The sequence below is a fragment of the Cherax quadricarinatus genome, chromosome 65, assembly GCF_038502225.1.
Source record: "Cherax quadricarinatus isolate ZL_2023a chromosome 65, ASM3850222v1, whole genome shotgun sequence".
In the NCBI taxonomy this organism is placed as follows: Eukaryota; Metazoa; Arthropoda; class Malacostraca; order Decapoda; family Parastacidae; genus Cherax; species Cherax quadricarinatus.
In genome coordinates, this window is record NC_091356.1 from 7,789,250 (window position 1) to 7,815,764 (window position 26,515).

At 40.9% G+C, this 26,515-nt stretch overlaps 1 protein-coding gene across 1 annotated transcript in view; it reads left to right on the forward strand.

Moving 5' to 3' along the window:
- The first annotated feature begins 2,171 nt into the window (after nt 1-2,171).
- Nucleotides 2,172-26,515, forward strand: part of LOC128700594 (small ribosomal subunit protein mS39) — a 63,684-nt gene continuing 39,340 nt past the window's right edge. Inside the window, exons 1-5 of the mRNA XM_070098917.1 lie at nt 2,172-2,271; nt 12,291-12,387; nt 16,541-16,738; nt 20,273-20,402; nt 20,905-21,037. Of these exons, the coding sequence (XP_069955018.1) occupies nt 2,213-2,271; nt 12,291-12,387; nt 16,541-16,738; nt 20,273-20,402; nt 20,905-21,037 (617 nt within the window). The 5' untranslated portion in view covers nt 2,172-2,212. The remainder of the gene's footprint in view (nt 2,272-12,290; nt 12,388-16,540; nt 16,739-20,272; nt 20,403-20,904; nt 21,038-26,515) is intronic.

Below are 26,515 nucleotides of genomic sequence, written 5' to 3' on the forward strand. Positions count from 1 at the left end.
GCAGAAGAAAGGAGCCTGGCGCTTATATAGTAACGTCAGGTGTAGCAGACGAGGGCATAGTCACTGGTAGGCGGGATTCCCCAGTGGAAGTAGGTCCTTCCCAAAGAGATGGGTTAGTTGTAGTAGTAGTTGTCGTAGTCGTGAAGGTTATATACATGTCCTCAGAATCAAGATTCCATGATGTTGCAGTGTCTGACAAGTTGTGAAAGAATGGTATATAATACCGACAAGATAAAAATTAAGACACATGTGCAACATCTGGGTATCTTTATTGTAGACGTTTCGCAATCCAGTGGCTTTATCAATACAACTTCTAGGACATAACTTGAAGACAGTAGGACTATATACAGAAGATGAGGTAATCAGTCCCTCAACCTAGGAGTAGGTGCGAAGAACACCATAGTCGTGGAGATTCTGAAGCAGAAGAAAGGAGCCTGGCGCTTATATAGTAACGTCAGGTGTAACAGACGAGGGCATAGTCACTGGTAGGCGGGATTCCCCAGTGGCAGTAGGTCCTTCCCAAAGAGATGGGTTAGTTGTACTGACCACATCGACTCAAGGTTGAGGGACTGATTACCTCATTCTCCTCCTGTTCTTCAAGATTCTCCTTTGTATGGACTGATGAAGCCACTGTGTGGCGAAACGTTGCACACGTGTCTAATTTATCAACATGTCGGTTCTCTGAACCATTCATCTACAAATCTGTTTGTGACTTGATAAAACCCACTGTGTGGGCGAAACGTTGTCAATAAAGGATTACAATATACTGTTTATGTGTTTATTTTTCCAATGTGTTGGTATTTTATACCATTTATTTCCACTTACTTAAAAGGACCCCAATGGAAATAAGTCATTCCGTCTGACTTTTTTGGGTTATCCTAGGTACTTTACATATATGCTGCTATGTATGATAATCTGTGAACAATAAAATGGTATAAAATACCGACAGATTGTTAGGTAAGACACATATGCAACAGTTAGGTATCTTTATTTCGAAACGTTTCGCCTACACAGTAGGCTTTTTCAGTCGAGTACAGAGAAGTTGATAGAAGCAGAAGAGACTTGAAGACGATGTAATCAGTCCATCACCCTTAAAGTTTTGAGGTGGTCAGTCCCTCAGTCTGGAGAAGAGTATTGTTCCATTGTCTGAAACAATATCGTTTCAGACAACAGTTAGACTTGAAGACGATGTAATCAGTCCATCACCCTTAAAGTTTTGAGGTGGTCAGTCCCTCAGTCTGGAGAAGAGTATTGTTCCATTGTCTGAAACAATATTGTTTCAGACAATGGAACAATACTCTTCTCCAGACTGAGGGACTGACCACCTCAAAACTTTAAGGGTGATGGACTGATTACATCGTCTTCAAGTCTCTTCTGCTTCTATCAACTTCTCTGTACTCGACTGAAGAAGCCTACTGTGTAGGTGAAACGTTTCGAAATAAAGATACCTAACTGTTGCATATGTGTCTTACCTAACAACAGGGGTGTCACTAGCACGTTAAGAGACCATGCAATAAGTGTCAGGGGCCCGAGACTGTTCAACTGCCTCCCAGCACACATAAGGGGGATTACCAACAGACCCCTGGCAGTCTTCAAGCTGGCACTGGACAAGCACCTAAAGTCAGTTCCTGATCAGCCGGGCTGTGGCTCGTACGTTGGTTTGCGTGCAGCCAGCAGCAACAGCCTGGTTGATCAGGCGCTGATCCACCAGGAGGCCTGGTCACAGACCGGGCCGCGGGGGCGTTGACCCCCGAAACTCTCTCCAGGTAAACTCCAGGTATACCTGAATAAACTGGTGGCTAAAGCTCTCGCTTCACACGGAGAATGTCTGCGTTCTAATCCCAGCGAGGGTAGAAACATTGAGCGTGTTCCTTTACACCGGTTGTCTATGTTCACCCATCAGTAAAATAGGTACCTGGGTATTAGTGGAATGGTGTGGGTCGCATCATGGGACAAAACTGACCTAATTTGCCCGAAATGCTCAGCATAACAAGCGGCTTTCTATATAGTAGTATATCATTGATGTCAGCTATGGTCTGTATACCTTGTACATGTACTTGTAGTAAATAAAGATATTATTATTATGTTATTATTATCTTTTTTTCTTGTTGGTGTTTATAGGGCCATTGAGTGTACACCGTACTTATCATCGGGAAGTCGGGTTCAATACGGTGCGAGCTGCCGGTGTCACTTATATACCTAACAAACAAACATGGCTGGTACTCTACTCGGCAGGAAACCAGTGAAATTGCTTCAGAGATTTCTGAAAAGGTATTATTACTCTTGAAACTTTTCCACTGGAGGTTTCTTGATGCTGGTGAGGGGCTTTTGATCCAAGGCTGGCAATGCTTTCGCCTCACACACTGAGTGTTCGTGGTTCAATCCCCGGCACGGGTGAAAACGCTGGGAATGTTTCCTTTCACCTGCTGTCCCTGTTCACCTAGCAATCAGGAGGTACCAGGGTGTTAGTCCCCTTACACCTGCTGTCCCTGTTCACCTAGCAATCAGGAGGTACCAGGGTGTTAGTCACCTTACACCTGCTGTCCCTGTTCACCTAGCAATCAGTAGGTGCCAAGGTGTTAGTCCCCTTACACCTGCTGTCCCTGTTCACCTAGCAATCAGTAGGTACCAGGGTGTTAGTCACCTTACACCTGCTGTCCCTGTTCACCTAGCAATCAGTAGGTGCCAGGGTGTTAGTCACCTTACACCTGCTGTCCCTGTTCACCTAGCAATCAGTAGGTGCCAAGGTGTTAGTCACCTTACACCTGCTGTCCCTGTTCACCTAGCAATCAGTAGGTACCAGGGTGTTAGTCACCTTACACCTGCTGTCCCTGTTCACCTAGCAATCAGTAGGTACCAGGGTGTTAGTCACCTTACACCTGCTGTCCCTGTTCACCTAGCAATCAGTAGGTACCAGGGTGTTAGTCACCTTACACCTGCTGTCCCTGTTCACCTAGCAATCAGTAGGTGCCAAGGTGTTAGTCACCTTACACCTGCTGTCCCTGTTCACCTAGCAATCAGTAGGTACCAGGGTGTTAGTCACCTTACACCTGCTGTCCCTGTTCACCTAGCAATCAGTAGGTACCAGGATGTTAGTCACCTTACACCTGCTGTCCCTGTTCACCTAGCAATCAGTAGGTACCAGGATGTTAGTCACCTTACACCTGCTGTCCCTGTTCACCTAGCAATCAGTAGGCGACAGGGTGTTTGTCACCTTACACCTGCTGTCCCTGTTCACCTAGCAATCAGTAGGTGACAGGGTGTTTGTCACCTTACACCTGCTGTCCCTGTTCACCTAGCAATCAGTAGGTACCAGGGTGTTAGTCACCTTACACCTGCTGTCCCTGTTCACCTGGCAATCAGTAGGTACCAGGGTGTTAGTCACCTTACACCTGCTGTCCCTGTTCACCTGGCAATCAGTAGGTACCAGGGTGTTAGTCACCTTACACCTGCTGTCCCTGTTCACCTAGCAATCAGTAGGTACCAGGATGTTAGTCACCTTACACCTGCTGTCCCTGTTCACCTAGCAATCAGTAGGTACCAGGATGTTAGTCACCTTACACCTGCTGTCCCTGTTCACCTAGCAATCAGTAGGCGACAGGGTGTTTGTCACCTTACACCTGCTGTCCCTGTTCACCTAGCAATCAGTAGGTGACAGGGTGTTTGTCACCTTACACCTGCTGTCCCTGTTCACCTAGCAATCAGTAGGTACCAGGGTGTTAGTCACCTTACACCTGCAGTCACTGTTCACCTAGCAGTAAGGAGGCACCTGCGTGTTAGTTGATGGTGTGGGTGGCATCCTGGGGGACAAGATTGAAGGGTCAATGGAAATAAGACAGACATTCCTCGACGGTGGCCTGGTGGCTTAAACTCTCGCTTCACACACGGAGGGCCCTGGTTTGATTCCTGGCAGGTGGAAACATTTCTACACGTTTCCTTACACCTGTTGTCCTGTTCACCTAGCAGCAAATGGGTACCTGGGTGTTAGTCTTGTGGTGTGGGTCGCATCCTGGGGGACAAGATTGAGGAACCCAATGGAAATAAGTTAGACAGTCCTCGATGACGCACTGACTTTCTTGGGTTATCCTGGGTGGCTAACCCTCCGGGGTTAAAAATCCCAACAAACCTTATTTTGCTTCCGATTCTCATGACACAGTATAACCCCACGGGTTTATTGCTTAAACCACTTACGATAATTACCCATCAGAGTTTGTGCACCATGCTGGTGGAAGGCTTTTGATGCAAGGAATTGGAGCTACCCTCTCCTTCCCTGGATCAAACCTGATTACCAAGGTGCTATGTGAATGCACTGGAAACAAATTATATTGACTTTATATAAACTTACTTCCACATATAGATAAATAAGTTACAATAATAGTGTAACTATATAGTATATCTTACAAGGGAAAGGCCATAGTTATGCCTAACAGTTTGGGCAGATTTAAACTCTGAGTAATACTAAAATTATATTGTTAGGTAAAAGGACACTAATGCAACTAATGTGACATTTTATTGTTGCAACGTTTCGCTCTCCAGGAGCTTTATCAAGCCGTTGCAAACAATACATGGACACAGAGGGTATATAGTATAGGCTTAGAGTGACGTGTAATACTAGTGATAGTAGCAGTAGTAGTAGTAGTGGTAGTAGTAGTAGCAGTAGTAGTAATATAACTAATATTACTACTAGTACTACCACTAGTATTACACCATACTCTAAGCCTATATATACCCTCTGTGTCCATGTATTGTTTGTAATGGTTTTATAAAGCTCCTGGAGAGCAATACGTTGCTACAATAAAATGTAAAATTAGTTGCACTTGTGTCCTTTTACTTAACATATTGTCAGTAAATCTACCAAAATTAATAAAATATTGCAGTACACCCTTGATTTAATGGGATAAAGGTGGCTGGGGAGCGCGTTGCTGTTTACTGTGATTGTGATGGGTACCTGGTTACCTGGAGGTTACCTGGAGGTTATTCCGGGGATCAACGCCCCCGCGGCCCGGTCCATGACCAGGCCTCCTGGTGGATCAGGGCCTGATCAACCAGGCTGTTACTGCTGGCGGCACGCAGTCCAACTTACGAGCCACAGCCTGGCTGATCTGGCACTGACTTTAGGTATCTGTCCAGCTCTCTCTTGAAGGCAGCCAGGGGTTTATTGGTAATTCCCCTAATGCTTGATGGGAGGCTGTTGAACAGTCTTGGGCCCCGGACACTTATGGTGTTTTCTCTTAGTGTACCAATGGCGCCCCTACTTTTAATTGGAGGTAATTTACATCGCCTGCCCAGTCTTTTACTTTCGTAGGGAGTGATTTCTGTGTGCAGATTCGGGACCATTCCTTCCAGGATTTTCCAAGTGTAGATTATGATATACATGTATCTCTCTCTCCTGCATTCCAACGAGTACAAGTCAAGTGCTTCCAAGTGTTCCCAGTAGTTAAGGTGCTTGACAGAACTTATATGTGCAGTAAAGGATCTCTGTACACTCTCTAGATCTGCAATTTCACCTGCTTTGAATGGAGATGTTAATGTACAGCAGTATTCCAGCCTAGAGAGAACAAGTGATTTGAAAAGGATCATCATTGGCTTGGCATCTCTTTGTTTTGAATGTTCTCATTATCCATCCTATCATTTTCTTTGCACTTGTGATCATGGCACTGTTGTGATCCTTGAAAGTGAGATCCTCAGACATTACTACTCCCAGGTCCCTTACATTATTTTTCCGCTCTATTGTATGGCCAGAGTCTGTAGTATACTTTGCTCTAGTTATTATCTCCTCCAGTTTTCCATAACGGAGTAGTTGGAATTTGTCCTCGTTGAACATCGTTTTGTTTTCCGTTGCCCACTGGAAAACTTTGTTTATATCTTCTTGGAGGTTAACCGCGTCCTCAGCAGATGACAGCCTCATGCAGATCCTAGTATCATCCGCAAAGGATGATACGGTGCTGTGGTGTATATCTCTGTCTATGTCTGATATGAGGATGAGGAATAAGATGGGGCAAGTACTGTGCCTTGTGGAACAGAGCTCTTCACTATGGCAACCTCCGATTTAACTCTGTTGACCACTACTCTTTGTGTTCGATTTGTTAGGAAGTTGAAGATTCATCTATCCACTTTCCCAGTTATTCCTTTAGCACATATTTTGTGCGCTATTACGCCATGATTGCATTTGTCAAACGCTTTTGCAAAGTCTGTGTATATTACATCTGCATTCTGATTTTCTTCCAGTGCATCCAAGGCCATATCATAGTGATCCAGTAGTTGTGAGAGGCAGGAGCGACCTGCCCTGAACCCATGTTGCCCTGGATTGTGCAGATTTTGGGAATCCAGATGATTTGCAATCCTGCTTCTTAGCGATCTTTCAAAGATTTTTATGATGTGAGACGTCAGAGCTATTGGTCTATAGTTCTTAGCTAATGCTTTGCTGCCACCTTTATGGAGTGGGGCTATATCCATTGTAGAGATTAGATTGTGATAATGTTGGTAGAATTACCGACAGCACGGCTAAAAGTCACTTTGAATGTTTTGGGTTATTCTAGATAATCTACACATATGCTGCTATGTATGATAATTTATGTAAGTGTATTTATGTGTACCTGTACCTGAAAAAACTCACTTACTTAGGAAAAAGGACACATGCAACCAATGTTACATTTTATTGTGGCAATGTTTTGCCCTCCAGGAGTTTTATCAAACTGATAATGGCTTGACAACGCTCCTGGAGAGTGAAACTTTGCCACAATAAAAGTCACATTAGTTTCACATGTCCTTTTACCTAACAGAGATTAGATTGTTTTCCCTTACTGTAATGATAACTAATAATTCTGTAATGAATAAACTTTGTTTATTGTTTCTGAATTGGCCCAGTGGATTATGTCCCATATTTCCCAGTCTTTAAATTGAGAGTTGTATATATAAACTCATAATCCTATACATGTACTGTATGTCTGTTGTATTATATAAACTAATAAAATATAAATAAAAAAGAGATGGTGTTATCTAGCACTAAATTTGTGTGATATGCTGTCTAAAATGGTAATCTCTATACGTATAAGAGTAACTAGCTACCAGTAGCTACCATAGCTACTGGAACCACTGTTGAACACTTGATGATATCCTCATCACTCTCCTGTGGAGTACCTTCATATTAGTGATTGATTCTTGATCCAAGTTATTGGATCAAGAATCATGGATGGTTCCTTGATAAGGCAAGATAAAGATTTGTTTGGAATTTTAACCCACAGGGTTAGCCACCCAGGATAACACAAGAAAGTCAGTGTGCCATCGAAGACTGTCTGTCCTATTTCCACTGGGGGCCCTTCAGTCTTGTTCCCCAGGATGCGACCCACACCAGTTGACTAACACCCAGGGACCTACTTTCTGCTAGATGAAAAGGGACAGCAGGTGTATGGAAATATGCTCGTTTCCACTCATGTTGGGGATTGAACCATGGACACTCAGTGTGTGAGGTGAGAGTGTTGCCAACTTAGCCTTGGGACACTGTGGTGAGGAACTCTTGATCCAAGGAATTGAACTTGTCCCCTTCTCCCCTCACATGGATCGAACCTGATTGCCTCCCATTTCCATAGGTGATGTATAATCCATAGGGGTTTAGTGCTTCTCCTATAATAATAATAATAATAATAATAATAATAATAATAATAATAATAATAATAATAATAATAATAATAATAATAATCATCAATGGATCAAATTTTTTGACTTGTAAAATATTACTTTGATAGGGTTGCCAAATAATGCTGGTCTGATTTCTTATAAAACAATTAGAACCAAAAATGACTTAAGTTTCATTTGAAGAATTATAAGGATACCCTAGTCAAAGGCTATCATAAAACATTACTTTTTGTAATTATTAAATTCAGAATGCAAAATAATTATATTTAGGGTAAAAAAATTCCTGTTGCAATTCTGACTGTTATCTGTATTTACTATTTTTATCCTGTTTTCCATTTACTAATAATGATTTATAACTCAAATTACAACTACAGTTGCAGTAGTACCTCACTATGCAAACTTATAATACAGTGGACCCCCGCATAACGATATTATTTCAATCCAGAAGTCTGTTTGGGTGCCGTTATAGACCGAATTTGTTCCCATAAGAAATATTGTGAATTAGATTAGTCCATTTCAGACCCCTAAAAATACACCTACAAAAGCACTTACAAAAATAAACTTACATAATTGGTCGAGTTGGGAGCTGATCGTTATGCGGGGTCCACTGTATCAATAAATGCTGTATTTTGTAAGGTATTGTATGATGATGATGATGATAATAATAATAATAATAATAATAATAATAATAATAATAATAATAATAGTGATACCTCACATATCCGAACTATATGGGCCAAGACCGGTTCGGAAACATAGAGTTTCTGGATATGTGAGGGGGTAAAAAATGCGCATCTGTACCATCACATCACCATTTGTACCCCGTTGTATCGCCATCGTCTGGCGGTGGGACCAGACATTCTGGGCTTGAGTAACAGCCTCCCGGATTTCACAGACCACAGGACCATAACTTTTCAAATGGGCTGTGGACAGTGGATGCTCCAAATACTCCAAAAGTGTTTCAACACCTGCCCTTGATGCTGAAGTTTTTGGTCTTGAGGGGGAGGAGGGGGATTGGGCCGTCGTCGTCACGTTCAGAATGTTCCGGGTGCAACACTGATTGTGCACTCTCTGCATCCGTCAGAGATTGCACACCAGGGTCATCTTTGTCACACGCTAGCCAGTCCAGCACATCGTCTTCTGTAGTTTTCTCCCCAGTCTTGGACCAACCTGCATCCACGTGCGACAATATTTCCCTCTTTTATTTCCTAGAGTAAGCACATTCCTGTCCCTCTTTTGTGCCATACACAAGATAGCTAGGACAAAACACAGCTGTAATAATGCTAAAAGGAAGGCGAAGAGTGTGGCTCCTAGTGGCCAACCGGTACATTAAAGCGCACATCAAGTTTGATTCGGCCTTCTGCCATAACCGATCGGCTGTTCGGATATTTCAGTAATAATTTTAGAATTTGCCCTTTCCTAGGGCCTGTTCGGATATTGGCGAGCTTCAGATAATGGGAGGCTGGATATGCGAGGTATCACTGTAATAATAATAATAATAATAATAATAATAATAATAATAATAATAATAATAATAATTATTATTATTATTTTTATTATTTTTATTATTATTATTATTATTATTATTATTATTATTATTATTATTATTATTATTATTAACCCTTTCAGGGTCCGTCCCGTAGATCTACGGCTGGTCGGTGAGTGTCCAAACCGTAGATCTACGCCAAAATTCTAGCGCCGTCAAATTTAGCGCGAAAGCGCTCATAGGCCTACATATGAGAGAATGGGTCTGCGCCGTGGGTGTGCGCCGTAAACAAAAAATCTAGGCGCCTGCATAGCATTGTGGGAACACCGGCTCAGTCACCCTTGTTCACCATGCCTCGTCGCAAGTCAGCTCTCACTCCCCGGAAAATTGGGACTCTCCTCTTCCTGTCTGATAGTTCTGACACAGATGGAAGTGGAAATGAAGACGAATTCTACGGCTTTGATAAGTTAGTGACCGAAAATAATGACCAGGATATCGATAATAGTGCAGAAAACCCCGACGATCCTCGACCTTCTACCTCTGGTGTGGGCACTCGTGACTCACGGTCGGGTGTTCCTAAACGTAAGAGAAAACTAATATTTTCCCGTGGCCTGGCCTCTGACTTCAGTAATGACGATGATTCTGACGTGGATTGTGATTTTATTGCGCTCGACGATCATTCGAGTAGTGATAGTGAGGAAACATATTCACCAGTGAAGCGTCGGTATGTTCGCCGCCGCATGCACTCGGGTAGTGTACCCTATGCTGTGCCCAGGGGACGGAGTACATCCCGGAGTACATCCCGGAGTACATCCCGGAGTACATCCCGTGGCCCTACACCCGTTTTAGGTAGTGATAGTGAGGATGATGTGGCTACACTTGGCATGGATGGGCCACAGACATCAGTGGATGGTGTTAGTGGGGCTGGTGGTGGTAGTGGCACCGCCATGCGTGACTCGCTGTGCCACGCGGGGACCCACGCTGCTGACTCGTCAGTTCAAGGACAAAGAGGAGCGTCACCCACCAGCCCGCCACAACCACCCGTACAACCAGCCTATGATGTCCAGTATCCACCAGCAAACCGTATCTGGGATTGGCAGCAAAATCCCAATTTTGTTCCCAGCCCTCACCACTTTGATGACTCTCAAAGTGGAATTCTACCTACCTGTCCCCTTGTAACCACGGCCAATGAACTGGAATTCTTTGAATTATTCTTTGACCAGCCATTGATGGAAATTATTGTCAGGAAACGTAATAAGTATTTTCAGTACACCATGGCAAATACGATCTTATCACCACAGTCAAGACTACACAGGTGGAAAGAGACGACTGTTGCAGAAATGTATTTGCTTTTTGCAACAATAATGCTTATGCCTCACGTCTATAAGCATAATATAAAAGCATACTGGTCCACAGATCGGCTAATTTGTACCCCATCCTTCAGTGAAATAATACCAGTGAACAGGTTTATCTTACTGTTACGTATGTTGCACTTCTCTGACAAAACCAGGCCTGACAGAAGTGACAGGTTATACAAGATTAGAAATGTTTTCATGTATCTCAAACAAAAGTTCAGGATATACTTTTATCCATTCAAGAATCTTGTAATTGACGAGTCTTTGATTTTGTTCAAAGGTAGACTGTCATTCAAGCAGTATATACCGAGCAAGAGGAACCGCTTTGGTATAAAATTGTTTGTACTCTGTGATTGTGACAGTGGCCTGGTGTTGGATATTGTTGTATACACGGGTAGTAAAACATTGAAAGATACCAAGATGTTATTGGGTATATCAGGTGATGTAGTGAGAAACATGATGGCACCTTATCTTGGTAAGGGCCATACATTATATACCGATAACTGGTACACAAGCCCATTACTCAGTGATTTTATGCGAGTAAACAAGACAGATGTGTGTGGCACAGTGCGTTCTAATCGTAAACATATGCCCAGGCTCAATGCAGGTGTTCGTGGTGATGACGTGCAGGTGTTTACTGCCAATGACATCATGGCATTACAGTGGCATGACAAACGAGATGTCACATTGTTGACAACCATTCACCGTAATGAAATGCAAGACAGTGGCAAAGTTGATCGAGTGACTAATGAACGTATTCGAAAACCAGTGACAGTGATTGATTATACACAAAACATGCGCTTGGTTGACAAGTGTGACATGCAGATTGGTTTTGTTGACTGTGTTCGTAAGAGTTACAAGTGGTACATGAAACTTTTCTTCCATCTCATGGACATTTCAATGCTGAATGCATATAATATGTACCAAATAAAGACTGGTAACAGACCACCGTATGGTGAATTTTGTTTGTCTGTTGTCAGACAACTCATAATGATGTACCAGGTAACAACACCTGCAATACAACATGGTCCTCGAATTCATCACAATATACCCAAGCGTTTGAGGAGAGAAGGTGATCATTTCATAATACAGCTTCCTTCAACTCAAAAGAAATTTGCTCAGAAGAGATGCATTGTCTGTGCACAAACAAAACGACGGCAACAAAGACGCAAAGACACTCGGTTTATGTGTGAGGAATGTAAGGTGCCTCTGTGCATGGTGCCTTGTTTCAAGGAGTTCCACAAGCTCCAGCAGTTCTAAAACCATGTCCAGTGATTGTAAATATGTAAATATATGATAGAACATTAGTATTATACAATATTTGTGCATGTTTATTGTAATAAACAACAGTGGTAAACAATAATATGATAATAACTTTAGTGCGGTTATTGTGTTCAATACAGTGAGTATATATATATCAATTATATACAGTATTGGTCTCTCAGGCCCCAAATGTTAGTAGGAATAGAAAAAAATTGGAAAAGAAAAGAAAAAAACAACTAAAACAACAAAATAATATAATACGCGTATGTGGAATTCGTCAATGTTGCCGCCACCACATCATTTTCTACAAACTTCTTCGCACTGTATCTCGGTAAGTACTGATCAGATTCTAATTTTTTTTGTTTTATTACCTTCACAAAAATATGCTCTTTAATTCTGTAAGAAAAAAAAATTTTTTTTTTCAAAATTTCTTGGACACTGGTGCGTGACTTCAGATTTTGGCCTTGGACCCTGAAAGGGTTAAAACTCTGCATTCTTATTATAGTGTGTTGTTTTATACCATAATCATTTATTTTCTGTCACCTCCTCAGCACTTTTTGTCATGATGTGGCATCTTCATCACAACTCAGCAGTGAGAAAATTGTCATTCCAAACAGAATACCAAGGTCACCCACAGCAATCCTTGAGGTAATGTGCTGTATAAATGTAAAGCAATGTCTTGTTACATAGAGCTATAATGTGCATAATAAGATTCAGGTGGAGTTATATCAAGACTTTAAGTTTATCTAACATATATATATATACAATGGAACCTCAAATATCGAACTTAATCCGTTTCAGGAGCTAGTTCCAAATTCGAAAAGTCAGAAAAGCAAAGCAATATTTCCCATAAGAAATAATGGAAATACAATTAATCTGTTCCAGAAACTCAAAAATATTCACAAAAAATATACATTTTATGGAGATTATTTATACAGTGGACCCCTGCCTTACAAACGCATCACATTACGTTAAATCCGCCATACGAAGCATTTGAACGCAAAAATTTTGCCTCGCCTCACGATAAAAAACTCGCCTCACGTGATTCGTCTGGGACACGTCCCACGCGTGGCCTCAGCTGCCCCGTGTGTGCCAGTGTTTACAAGCCAGCCAGTGCGGTCGCATCTAAGCATACATTCGGTACATTTCATATTATCACAGTGTTTTTAGTGCTTGTAGCTGCAAAATAAGTTACCATGGGCCCCAAGAAAGCTTCTAGTGCTAACCCTGTGGTAAAAAGGGTGAAAATTACTATGGAAATGAAGAAAGAGATAATAGCGAAGTACGAAAGTGGAGTGCGTGTCTCAGAGCTGGCCAGGCTGTATACCAAACCCCAATCAACCATCGCTACTATCTTGGCCAACAAAACGGCAGTCAAGGGAGCTGTTCTTGCAAAAGGTGCAAGTTTGTTTTCGAAACAGAGATCGCAAGTGATAGAAGATGTTGAGAGACTTATTGGTGTGGATAAATAAGAAACAGATAGCAGGAGATAGCATCTAGCATCTCTCAAGCGATCATATGTGAAAAGGCTAGTAAGTTTCATGACGTTTTAATTAGAAAAATGCCTGCAACTAGTGGTGATGTGAGTGAATTTAAGGCCAGCAAAGGTTGGTTTGAGAGATTTAAGAATTGTAGTGGCATACATAGTGTGATAAGGCACTGTGAGGCTGCCGGTTCGGACCAAAAAGCGGCTGAAAAATATGTGAAGGAATTCAAGGAGTACATAGACAGTGAAGAATTGAAACCTGAACAAGTGTTTAATTGCGATGAAACAGGCCTGTTTTGGAAGAAAATGCCAAGCAGGACCTACATTACTCAGGAGGAAAAGGCACTCCCAGGGCATAAGCCTATGAAAGACAGGCTTACTCTTCTGATGTGTGCTAATGCTAGTGGTGATTGCAAAGTGAAGCCTTTATTGGTGTATCACTCTGAAACTCCCAGAGCATTCAGGCAAAACAGTGTCCTCAAGGCTAATTTGTGTGTGATGTGGAGGGCAAACAGTAAGGCATGGGTCACTAGGGACCTTTTCTGTGACTGGTTACACCATGCATTTGCCCCCAATGTGAAAAATTACCTAATGGAAAAGAAATTGGACCTTGAGTGCCTCCTGGTATTAGACAATGCTCCTGGTCATTCTTCAGACTTGGCAGAATGACTTTCTGGGGACATGAGCTTCATTAAGGTCAAGTTTTTGCCTCCTAATACCACTCCTCTCCTGCAGCCCATGGAGCAGCAGGTCATTTCAAACTTCAAAAAACCACACAAAAGCTATGTTTCAAAAGTGACCTCAGACACTCGATTGACTCTAAACCTTATAGGTAAGGCTTGAGAGGGAGTGACTAAGAGGACCTTGAACTCTGCTTGGAAGAAACTGTGGCCAGAATGTGTAGAAGAAAGGGATTTTGAAGGGTTTGAGACTAACCCTGAGAAGCATATGCCAGTTGTGGAATCCATTGTGGCATTGGGGAAGTCCTTGGGGTTGGAGGTTAGTGGGGAGGATGTGGAAGAGCTGGTGGAGGAGGACAATGAAGAACTAATCACTGAAGAGCTGCAAGATCATCTTCAACAGCAAGAGGCCAGACCTGAGGAAACTGCTTCAGAGGAGGGGAGAGAGAAATTGAGGAAGTTGCCTACTTCAAAGATTAAGGAAATGTGTGCAGAGTGGGTTGAACTGCAAACCTTTGCAGATGAAAAATCACCCTGACACAGCTACTACAAGTCGTGTTGGCAACCTGTACAGTGACAATGTTATGGCCCATTTTAGGAAAGTCTTAAAGGAACGGGAGGTACAGAGCTCTATGGACAGATTTGTTGTGCGACAGAGGTCCAGTGACTCTCAAGCTGGTCCTAGTGGCATTAAAAGAAGAAGGGAAGTAACCCCAGAAAAGGACTTGCTACCTCAAGTCCTAATGGAAGGGGATTTCCCTTCTAAACAATATCAACTTCCACACTCTCCCCTCCTCCCATCCCATCAATCATCACCAGATCTTCAATAAAGGTAAGTGTCATGTATTCTGTTCTTAGTAGAGTAGTAATTGTGCATGTCTTCTTCAGTTTGTGTGTATTAAAATTAATATTTCATGTGGTAAAAATTTTTTTTTCATACTTTGGGGTGTCAGGAACGGATTAATTTGATTTCCATTATTTCTTATGGGGAAAATTAATTCGCCTTACGATAATTTCGGCTTGCGATGAGCTCTCATGAACGGATTAATATCATAAGATGGGGGTCCACTGTAGTTTTACATACACACAACAATTATGGTGTTCAATTGTGCATTAATAAATTTAAATAAACATATTAGTAAATTTAAATAAACATATTTACCTTTATTGAATATTGGTGATGGCATCTGGAAGATAGGGAGGAGGACAAAGAGAGTTGGGGTTATTGTTTGGAAGGAGAATCCCCCTCCATGAAGACTTCAGGTATCAAAGCCCTCTCTGGGGTTACTTCCCTTCTCTGTATTTTAATGCCACTAGGACCAGCTTAAGAGTCACTGGACCCATGTCTCACAAAATAACTGTCTACAGTCCTCTGTTTCTGTCTCATAAAATGACTGTCCACAGTTGTCTGTTTCTGTCTCACAAAATAACTGTCCACAGTCATCTGTATCTGTCTCACAAAATAACTGTCCACAGTCCTTTGTACATTCTGACAAGCTCAACGAGTCTCACACCACTCTCATACTTCTGTATTATTTCCTTCTTCACATCTATGGTGTTTCTCACTTTCTTTACCACAGGGGTACCACTAGCAAGTTTCTTTGGGCCCATGGTAGCTTATATCACAGTCCCACAAGCTTAGTACTAAACACAATGAAATAATTGTAAAATGTTTGAATGAGAGCGCAAGTTAGTGTTCACTCAAGCATCAACAAAACCAGACTGGCTCACGGCGCCTGCGCGGGGACACGGACAGAGCGGGCTGCCGGACAGGTCTGGTACCTGGCGGTTCAAAAATAGGGGCGAGTTCGATAATAGGGACAAAGTTGGTTTGAAAAAAACATTCGATTTTTGAAAAGTTCGATAAGTGATATGTTTGAAATTTGAGGTTCCACTGTACTAAGGCTGTGTACTGTGGGTGTAGTGAGTTAAAGTAAGCCACACCCATGCCACTTTTTCAAAGTGCTTGGGTAAAGGCAATGGGTATAGATTGTAATAACCTACTATACTTGTACCCCTCAAGCTAGCTGCTCTGATGCCTGTGAGGATCTCTTGATCCAGAGAACTGGACCTATCCTTCCCTTGGATTGAATCTAATTGCCTACCATTCCTCATGCACCATTTGACCCCTATGGGTTTAACTCTTCATCCTGATTATAGTAATACTGTTTATTTGTTATTATGTTCAGTACTCAACTTGAGCTCTAGAGGTGGGAAGGGCAGTGCCTGTGCTCTGAAGGAGGGGTAGGGATGTTGCAGTCAAAAAGTGATCTGAATTTTGATGTCAGCACACTTCTGGAAAAAGTGATAGAATGACTAAATGATGTTTTTTTTTTCTTTGGGTCACCCTGCGTTGGTGGGAGATGGCTGTTGAGGTAAAATGAAAATCTAGTACTGTACTGTATCTCTAGTTAATGGAGTTGAACTTGCTAATGGTGTTCTGTCTATAATAAATTTATCAAATTTTTAATGCTTCTAATGGAAGTTGTACATGTTACCTCCTCTTAGAATCTATTCCAATCAGCTGTCAGTGTAAAAAGTATATCCAGTTTACTATTATTTTGTTTTCCTCCTATATTTAGATGTTTTGATTCTTTGTTCTTAAGATGACTTATGTGAGGAAATATTGTTTTAGGCATTGGCAAGTACGGTGAGTCGGGACTCATCAGGACCACATTACAAGTATCATGATGATCCATATCTAACACCTGGATCCAACCTTTCCAAGCGTGTATTCTCCCTCTCAAAAGAAGCAGGACGCAAGGCTGCAAGATGGATACGTGATGAAAATGCTGCTTTTTTCACTCATCGGCCAGATGATCCTTTTATTGAGGTGAATATTGAAAATTAGAAACTTGAAAGTTTCTTCTTTCTTTGATTATTATTTGAGCATTGCAAGTTTTGTAAGCAAGTTATGAACAACTTTTAGGCACATTTCCATCCATATACCTGGTATTTTAAAATTTACTAGTGCAACATAGGAATGAACATAAGAAGAGAGGAACACTGCTAGGCAGATCCAACTTGAATCCATCCACACCCACTTGTGTATTTGTCCAACCTTATTTGAACCTACCTGAGGTTCTCGTTTCAGTGATGCTGCTCGGGAGTTTGTTCTACATATGTATAGCTCTATTGCTAAACTAGTTCTTTCCTGCATCCTTTCTACTTATTTCTTTCCTGCATCCTTTCTACTTATTTTTTCAAACTTGAACCCATTGCTGCGAGTCTTATCTTGGGTAGATATTCTCAGCATGTTATATCCCCTTATTGATTCCTGTCATCCATTTTAATACTTCAGCCATATCCTTAATTCTACACCTTTCCAGTGAATACAGATACAGTGCCCTCAGTCTATCCTTGTAGGGAAGATTTCTGATACATCCTTAGGATTAACTTTGTTATCTTTCTCTGTACATTTTCTAGCATATTTATGTCCATTGTGCAATATGGAAACCAGAACTTGTAGCATAATCTAAATAAGGCCTTTCCAAGGATTTGTAAAGCTGAAGTATAACCTGAGGACTTTTATTATTTATGCTCTTTGATATGAAGCCAAGAATTCTATTAGATTTATTGTGAACACTTATTTACTAAGCATTGTTTAGTTTATAGGTACTATAGTTAATTTTCTTTTTTCCGGTAATAGACTCTTACATTTGTCTACATAAAACTGCATCTGCCATTTCTCCAACCACAACATCAACCTATCTAGGTTACTCTGTAGTTCTGTTGTGTCATCAGAATTTTTTTGACAGGCTATTTTGGTGTCATCAGCAAACTTGCTTGTATTGTTATTTATTCCCTCTTCTAAGTCATTTATGTATATTGTGAACACCAAGGACCCAGTACTGGCTCCTGTGGAACATTATTGGGTAACAAGTCCCTACTCTGAATTCTCCCCATATATGCAAACTGTTGTCTGCTGGACAACCATGCCTTGATCCAGGAGATAATTTCTCCACCTATTCTGTGTGCTGCTTTTTTCATCGACACCCTCCTGTGTGGCACCCTATTAAAGGCCTTATTGAAATCCATATAGTACATGTCTCAGTAGTAGTACCAGTTCCAGTAACCAACCAGTAACCAGTGTACCAGTAGATGACTCACTACCAACCGTCTCTGCGTGAATCACTGTCTGTATTCATATTGTTGCTGACCACAGCAGTATTCAAACACCCCCCTCACATATGGGTACTGGGGTTAGTCAGTCTTACGAGAGAGAGCAAGGAGGCAGGTCACCGGCTGTTTGGCGCTTCCCACATTATCCGTAATATACGTACTTTCAGCCTACGTGAGTATTTCTTTACCCTATCCACGTGTTCGAACCCCACATGATAAATGGTGGCAGCGGTGGGATGACAGGAGACAGGCTGGATGGTAGGCTGCAGGCTGACTAGCGTTCACTTCCACAGTCTGGCTTACTGACTGGCTTAATTGCAAAATCCGGGTCAACCCCTCGGAGATTGAAGCAATTAGCACACGAACTAAGCCAGGAAGCTTGAAAAACAGCTGCAACAGGCTTGCAGGCTGGAGTACAGGGTGGAGGTGGTGAGTGAGGGTAAGCGGCTAGCTACGGTTCACCTTTGACCCGCCGGCTACTCACAAACAGTCTTCTAATGTCTTGAAATACCCTTAAAAAAGCTTAATTCCACGCTCCCACACCGTTGCCACCATTTATCATGTGGGGTTCGAACACGTGGATAGGGTAAAGAAATAATAATTCTTTATTTTGATCTACTGTTTCAAATCTCTTAGTAAATATGGTTAGTAAATTTGTAACCATGCTATGATTCATTGATTAAATTATGTTTTTCAAGGTGGCATCAAATTTCATTCACAGTTACTGACTGAAAACAATTCATCAGGGCCTATTGATTTATTTGATTTTAACTTGTTTATTTCTTTGAGGACCATACCACTAGTGACTAATCTTGCATAATTTGCCTTTACTTCTAAAATTATTGATTTCTGTGATTTCATTTATTTTGTGTAAAAATAGAAAAAATATAAGTGTTAAAAAGGGTACACATTTCTCTGTCACTAACTGTATGCTGACCTGAGTTACATTTAGTGGACCTATCTTTTCCCTAATTTATTTCTATATTCCTGAAGGAAACCCTTTGGGTTGGTCTTCGATTCCCTCATAGTTTTATTTATATACATTATCTTCCAATCTTTTATATGTAATTACTCCTGCATTCGACTCTGCCTCACACCCTCTATGTTTTAGCAAACAATTTAAAATCTGGATGAATATATTGATGGATGTATTGCAAAAGTTGAATGTTCCATATATAATTTTTTTTTTCAACAAGTCTGCTGTCTCCCACTGAGGCAGGACGACCCAAAAAGAAAGAAAATCCCCAAAAAGAAAATACTTAAATCATCATTCAACACTTTCACCTCACTCACACATTATCACTATCTTTGCAGAGGTGCCCAGATACAACAGTTTAAAAGCATATATAACATGCCCCTCCAAACTGCCAATATCCCAAATCTCTCCTTTAAAGTGCAGGTATTGTACTTCCCATTTCCAACATTCAAGTCTGGCTATATAAAAATAACCGGTTTCCCTGAATCCTTTCACTAAATATTACCCTGCTGACACTCCAACAGCTCGTCAGGTCCCAAAAACCATTCATCTCCATTTATTCCTATCTAGCACACTCACACGTGCTTATTGGAAGTCCAAGCCCCTCGCCCACAAAACCTCCTTTACCCCCTCTCTCCAACCTTTTTGAGGATGACCCCTACCCCACCTTCCTTCCCCTACAAATTTATATGCTCTCCATGTCATTCTACTTTGATCCGTTCTCTCTGAATAACCAAACCACCTTAACAACCCCTCTTTAGCCCTCTGACTAATACTTTTAATAACTTCACACCCCCTAATTTTCACACTCCAAATTCTCTGCATAATATTTACACCACACATTACCCTTAGACAGGACATCTCCACTGTCTCCAGCCACCTCCTTGCTGCAGCATTTGCAACCCAAGCTTCACACTCATGTAAGAGTGTTGGTACCACTATACTTTCTTGCATTCCCTTCTTTGCCTCCACAGATAATATTTTTTGTCTCCACAGATATCTCAGTGCACCACTCATCTTTTTTCCTTCATCAATTCTATGGTTAACCTCATCCTTCATAAACCCATCTGCTGACAATATTGTGTATAATACCATTATTATATCATTATTATGCACAGTACAGGTCTCTAATTTATTCCTATACATAGAAGTAATTGACCTTAAAATGCTTTCTAGTGATAATAACTTTTAAAGTAGACCTTTTGAATTGAAACTGATGAAAGAATCAAGTGAGTATCTTCAATATTTTAAAGATTAATTTCTTTTCAGGCATTCTTTCCTAAAATGACATACAACGAGGAAAGCAATTTGAGTGAAGAAACTCTTCGAGAGCTAATCCAAAAGTGTTCTGTGTCAGATGCCATTACTGTCTATCAACTCTCTCAGTCTAAAGGCATTGGTAAGTTTTAATAGTGTTATCCTTTAAATGTGAGTTTTGTCACAGCTGCTCTCTGCAGGTGACTCAGTGTAAATGTGACAATTCTTTTATTATGATATATGTTTACAATGAAAGTATTTTTTTCAATTATTTTACTCACGTTTTTATACTAAATACGTTCCTCTTTTTGCATTTGGTTGTTTGGTACATGTGGTATACTTATATTATTTTGGTCCATATATATCAAGAAATTTTTATTTTTTAGTGTCCATTTTCTGTATTCACATGACCCTAAATAGAAAACCGTCATTTGGATTTCAACTAAAATGTGCTCACTAGATTTGATTTCTCACACTTAAATCTCTCTTCTTTATAAATACTTTATAAATAATTTTATAATTTCATGCAAAATGAATATTTTCTTTACTGTTTTTGAAATAAATGAGAGAAAACATATGCTGTGTATTTATCATCATTAATACAAAATAGAATTTCCATTTTCCTATGTATTATTCTGCTTCAGAGTTAAGTGATAATGTTTACCAGGAACTTCTTGAGCTGGTAGCTTACTACAATTGTGAGGACCCGTTGGATGAAGATTGGGTCGAAGAGCGCTGGTACCGTCAAGGTGTCACAGCAGTTAGGAACACTTGGAAGTAAGTAATCTGTTTGATTGTTAATTTTGAGCAGATTTATCATTAAACATAACCAAAGGTCGAAAAATACTTATTCTTTATATGCATACATTGAATACTGAACAAGTATTCAACTGTAATTATGTACTGAAGAAGTGACCTTGTAAATGCAGTGTACCTGGAGGGTGTTCTGGGGGTCAGTGCCCTTGCAGCCCCATCCATGACCAGGCCTCTTTCATGACTATGACTAAGCCTCTTTCAGCATCATAGGTTGGTCCTAAAAAAGGGTACCTTTATGGACAGCTTTGAAAAAAGTCATGGTTCCAGCTAAAAAAAAAATTATCAAAAAAAAAAAAAAAAAAAAAAAAATATTTGCCCAAAAAGTAACTTTTAATTCTGTCTTACAAGATGCTTCTTGCAAAATTTGTCTTGAAATTTATCATTATATTTCAAACAAATGATAGAAAGTAACAGATTTTAAATGACATTCACAGAATATGTACACCATGAGGTGTATGTCTCACATTGTTTATATGCTGAGAGTTTGCCTTAATCTTTACTATAGGAATTAAAGTACAGTAGGACCCCGTATCCACTGATTCGGTATCCGCTGTGTTAGTTATCCACGGTTTATCAGTCCAATACAAAGTAGAAATGGGTAAGGAGAGTAGAAGTATGAGGTAATCAGTCCCTCAATCTGGATTCGATGTGTTCAGTCCATCTCACTCATCTCACCGCAGTATATAAGCCACCTCTCTGGCCCTATGCTGCACTTACTACAAGAGTGATGGACTGAACACATCGAATCCAGATTGAGGGACTGATTACCTCATACTTCTACTCTCCTTACCCATTTCTACTTTGTATTGGACTGATGAAGCCACTGTGTGGCGAAACGTTTCTTCAATAAAGATTCCCATGTGTTGCATAAGTGTCTCAATTCTTCAACTTGTCGGTTTTCAAAACCATTCATCACATCTGTCAGACACTGCAACATCATGGAATCTTGGTACAAAGACTTCAACGCTTGCCCAAACCTTTGGACGATGACCTACTTACATTAGTGGCAGGTCCCACTAAGATCCCGCCTCCTCCTGCTTCAACTCATCTCACCGCAGTATATAAGCCACCTCTCTGGCCCTATGCTGCACTTACTACAAGAGTGATGGACTGAACACATCGAATCCAGATTGAGGGACTGATTACCTCATACTTCTACTCTCCTTACCCATTTCTACTTTGTATTGGACTGATGAAGCCACTGTGTGGCGAAACGTTTCTTCAATAAAGATTCCCATGTGTTGCATAAGTGTCTCAATTCTTCAACTTGTCGGTTTTCAAAACCATTCATCACATCTGTCAGACACTGCAACATCATGGAATCTTGGTACAAAGACTTCAACGCTTGCCCAAACCTTTGGACGATGACCTACTTACATTAGTGGCAGGTCCCACTAAGATCCCGCCTCCTCCTGCTTCAACTCATCTCACCGCAGTATATAAGCCACCTCTCTGGCCCTATGCTGCACTTACTACAAGAGTGATGGACTGAACACATCGAATCCAGATTGAGGGACTGATTACCTCATACTTCTACTCTCCTTACCCATTTCTACTTTGTATTGGACTGATGAAGCCACTGTGTGGCGAAACGTTTCTTCAATAAAGATTCCCATGTGTTGCATAAGTGTCTCAATTCTTCAACTTGTCGGTTTTCAAAACCATTCATCACGGAGCTGGTGTTGGGGACATTGTCAACAGGCTGGATAATATCATGTCAGGTAATGGGAACAAGCCCATTATCTGTCTCAGTGCTGGTGGAAATGATATTGGGAAGGGTAGGAGAGAAGAGCTGCTAGATAAGTACAGGTCAGCTATAGATTTCATTAAGTCTAAGGGAGGGATCCCAATCATATGTAGCATCTTGCCTAGAAGGGGAGTAGGAAATGAATGGTTGTCTAGGGCAATTGGTGTAAATTGCTGGCTAGACAGATACTGCAAGGAACTTGCAATCCCATTCATTGACAACTGGAACAACTTTTATGGCAAACATGATATGTATGCAAGGGATGGGGTACATCTCTCTGGGTCAGGGGTGGTAGCACTTGCAGACTCGATTGAGAAGGCCATTGGTGAAATGCCTATGATTTTAAACTGATGGAAGATAGAGGTATGGGTGTGTGTGGGAAACAAGCAGGTTGCAACACTAGGGTTGGAAACAGTAAATGTATAAAAGGCATTCAGCATGAAGTTATAAATAAAGACAATAGAACAGGTCAGCAAACAAAGGGGGACAGCAGAGGGCAGCAAGGGACTAGCTCCCTTAAGGTTTACTATACTAATAGCAGGAGTGTTAGAAATAAGATAGATGAGCTAAGATTAATTGCAAGTGCAGGAAACATAGATATTATTGCTATAACAGAGACCTGGCTCAATCTGAAAGATAGAGAGATGCCCTCTGAATGTCACATACAAGGCTATAAATTATTCCACACTGACAGGGTCAACAGGAAAGGTGGTGGAGTAGCGATGTATGTCAGAGACAATTTAAATTGTTGTGTTAGACAAGATATTAAATTAGAAGCGTCAGCCACTGAATCTGTTTGGTTACAGCTTCTCGAGGGCCGAGAAAAACTAATTTTGGGTGTGATTTACAGGGCCCCAAATCTTGATAGGGAGTGCAGTAAACTTCTATGGGACGAAATTCGTAAGGCATCTACATACGAAAATGTTGTGCTAATGGGAGATTTCAACTATAGACAGATTGACTGGAGCAATTTGACAGGAAATTTAGAGTCGGGTGACTTTCTTGATACGATCCAGGATTGTTTTTTAAAACAGTTTGTGACAGAGCCAACTAGGGGAAATAACCTCCTTGACTTGGTTCTTGCCAGTAGGGAAACACTAATTAATAATCTTGAGGTTAATGATGAGCTTGGGGAGAGTGATCACAAATCACTCAGTTTTAATATATCATGGAATTCCCCTAATAATGGCAATCAAGTCTCCGTCCCTGACTTTCGCTTGGCTGATTTCATAGGACTGAAAAATTACTTAGGTGGGCTGAACTGGAATGACCTGACTAAGGGTCAGGTAGGTGGTGATGGTTGCCGATATGATGCTTTCCAGGGCATAGTTCTAGCTGCTCAGTCAAATTATGTTCCAAATAGGGAAATCAGATCAAATAAAAATGATCCTAAATGGATGAACAATAGATTAAAATATCTGATTGGTCAAAAGAGAGGCATATATAGGCAAATCAAAAGAGGAGAGGGGCAATTAAGAAATCGATATATTCAGTTAAAGAGTGAAATAAAAAAGGGAATTAGAAAAGCAAAAAGAGATTATGAGGTTAAAGTTGCAAAAGAATCGAAGACTAACCCAAAAGGATTCTTTCAGGTATACAGAAGTAAGATCAGGGACAAGATAGGCCCACTCAAAAGTTCCTCGGGTCAGCTCACTGACAGTGATAAGGAAATGTGTAGAATTTTTAACACATACTTCCTCTCAGTTTTTACACAGGAGGATACCAGCGATATTCCAGTAATGATAAATTATGTAGAACAGGACGATAATAAACTGTGCACTATTAGGGTCACAAGTGACATGGTCCTTAGGCAAATAGATAAATTAAAACCTAACAAATCCCCAGGCCATGATGAACTGTATGCAAGGGTTCTAAAGGAATGTAAAGAGGAGCTTAGCACACCTTTGGCTAATCTTTTCAACATATCACTACAAACTGGCATGGTGCCAGATAAGTGGAAAATGGCAAATGTGATACCTATTTTCAAAACAGGTGACAGGTCCTTAGCTTCGAACTATAGACCAATAAGCCTAACCACCATAGTGGGAAAATTTATGGAATCAATAATTGCCGAGGCAGTTCGTAGCCATCTTGAAAAGCATAAATTAATCAACGAATCTCAGCATGGTTTTACAAAGGGGCGTTCCTGCCTTACGAATTTATTAACTTTTTTCACTAAGGTATTTGAGGAGGTAGATCATGGTAATGAATATGATATTGTGTATATGGACTTCAGTAAGGCTTTTGACAGGGTCCCACATCAGAGACTATTGAGGAAAATTAAAGCACATGGAATAGGAGGAGAAATTTTTTCCTGGATAGAGGCATGGTTGACAAATAGGCAGCAGAGAGTTTGCATAAATGGGGAGAAATCAGAGTGGGGAAGCGTCACGAGCGGTGTTCCACAGGGGTCAGTGTTGGGCCCCCTGCTGTTCACAATCTACATAAACGACATAGATGAGGGCATAAAGAGCGACATCGGCAAGTTTGCCGATGACACCAAAATAGGCCGTCGAATTCATTCTGACGAGGACATTCGAGCACTCCAGGAAGATTTGAATAGACTGATGCAGTGGTCGGAGAAGTGGCAGATGCAGTTTAATATAGACAAATGCAAAGTTCTAAATGTTGGACAGGACAATAACCATGCCACATATAAACTAAATAATGTAGATCTTAATATTACGGATTGCGAAAAAGATTTAGGAGTTCTGGTTAGCAGTAATCTGAAACCAAGACAACAGTGCATAAGTGTTCGCAATAAAGCTAATAGAATCCTTGGCTTCATATCAAGAAGCATAAATAATAGGAGTCCTCAGGTTGTTCTTCAACTCTATACATCCTTGGTTAGGCCTCATTTAGATTATGCTGCACAGTTTTGGTCACCGTATTACAGAATGGATATAAATTCTCTGGAAAATGTACAAAGGAGGATGACAAAGATGATCCCATGTATCAGAAACCTTCCCTATGAGGATAGACTAAGGGCCCTGAAACTGCACTCTCTAGAAAGACGTAGAATTAGGGGGGATATGATTGAGGTGTATAAATGGAAGACAGGAATAAATAAAGGGGATGTAAATAGTGTGCTGAAAATATCTAGCCTAGACAGGACTCGCAGCAATGGTTTTAAGTTGGAAAAATTCAGATTCAGGAAGGATATAGGAAAGTACTGGTTTGGTAATAGAGTTGTGGATGAGTGGAACAAACTCCCAAGTACCGTTATAGAGGCCAGAACGTTGTGTAGCTTTAAAAATAGGTTGGATAAATACATGAGTAGATGTGGGTGGGTGTGAGTTAGACCTGATAGCTTGTGCTAACAGGTCGGTTGCCGTGTTCCTCCCTTAAGTCAATGTGACCTGACCTGACTAGGTTGGGTGCATTGGCTTAAGCCGGTAGGAGACTTGGACCTGCCTCGCATGGGCCAGTAGGCCTTCTGCAGTGTTCCTTCGTTCTTATGTTCTTATGTTCTTATGTTCTTATGAAATACCAAAATAAAACAATAAAATAAAGTCATTACAAAAATGTTTTGTTGATATTCAGTAGTAAAGTTCGACTTATGACCATTTCGACCTTCAACCGGTTTCTCGGAACCGAACTCGGTCGTAAGTTGGATGGTAGGTGTATAATTATCAGAGTATATATGAAATATGAAATAACTTTTAAAAACTCTTGAAATTTTGGAGTTTCCA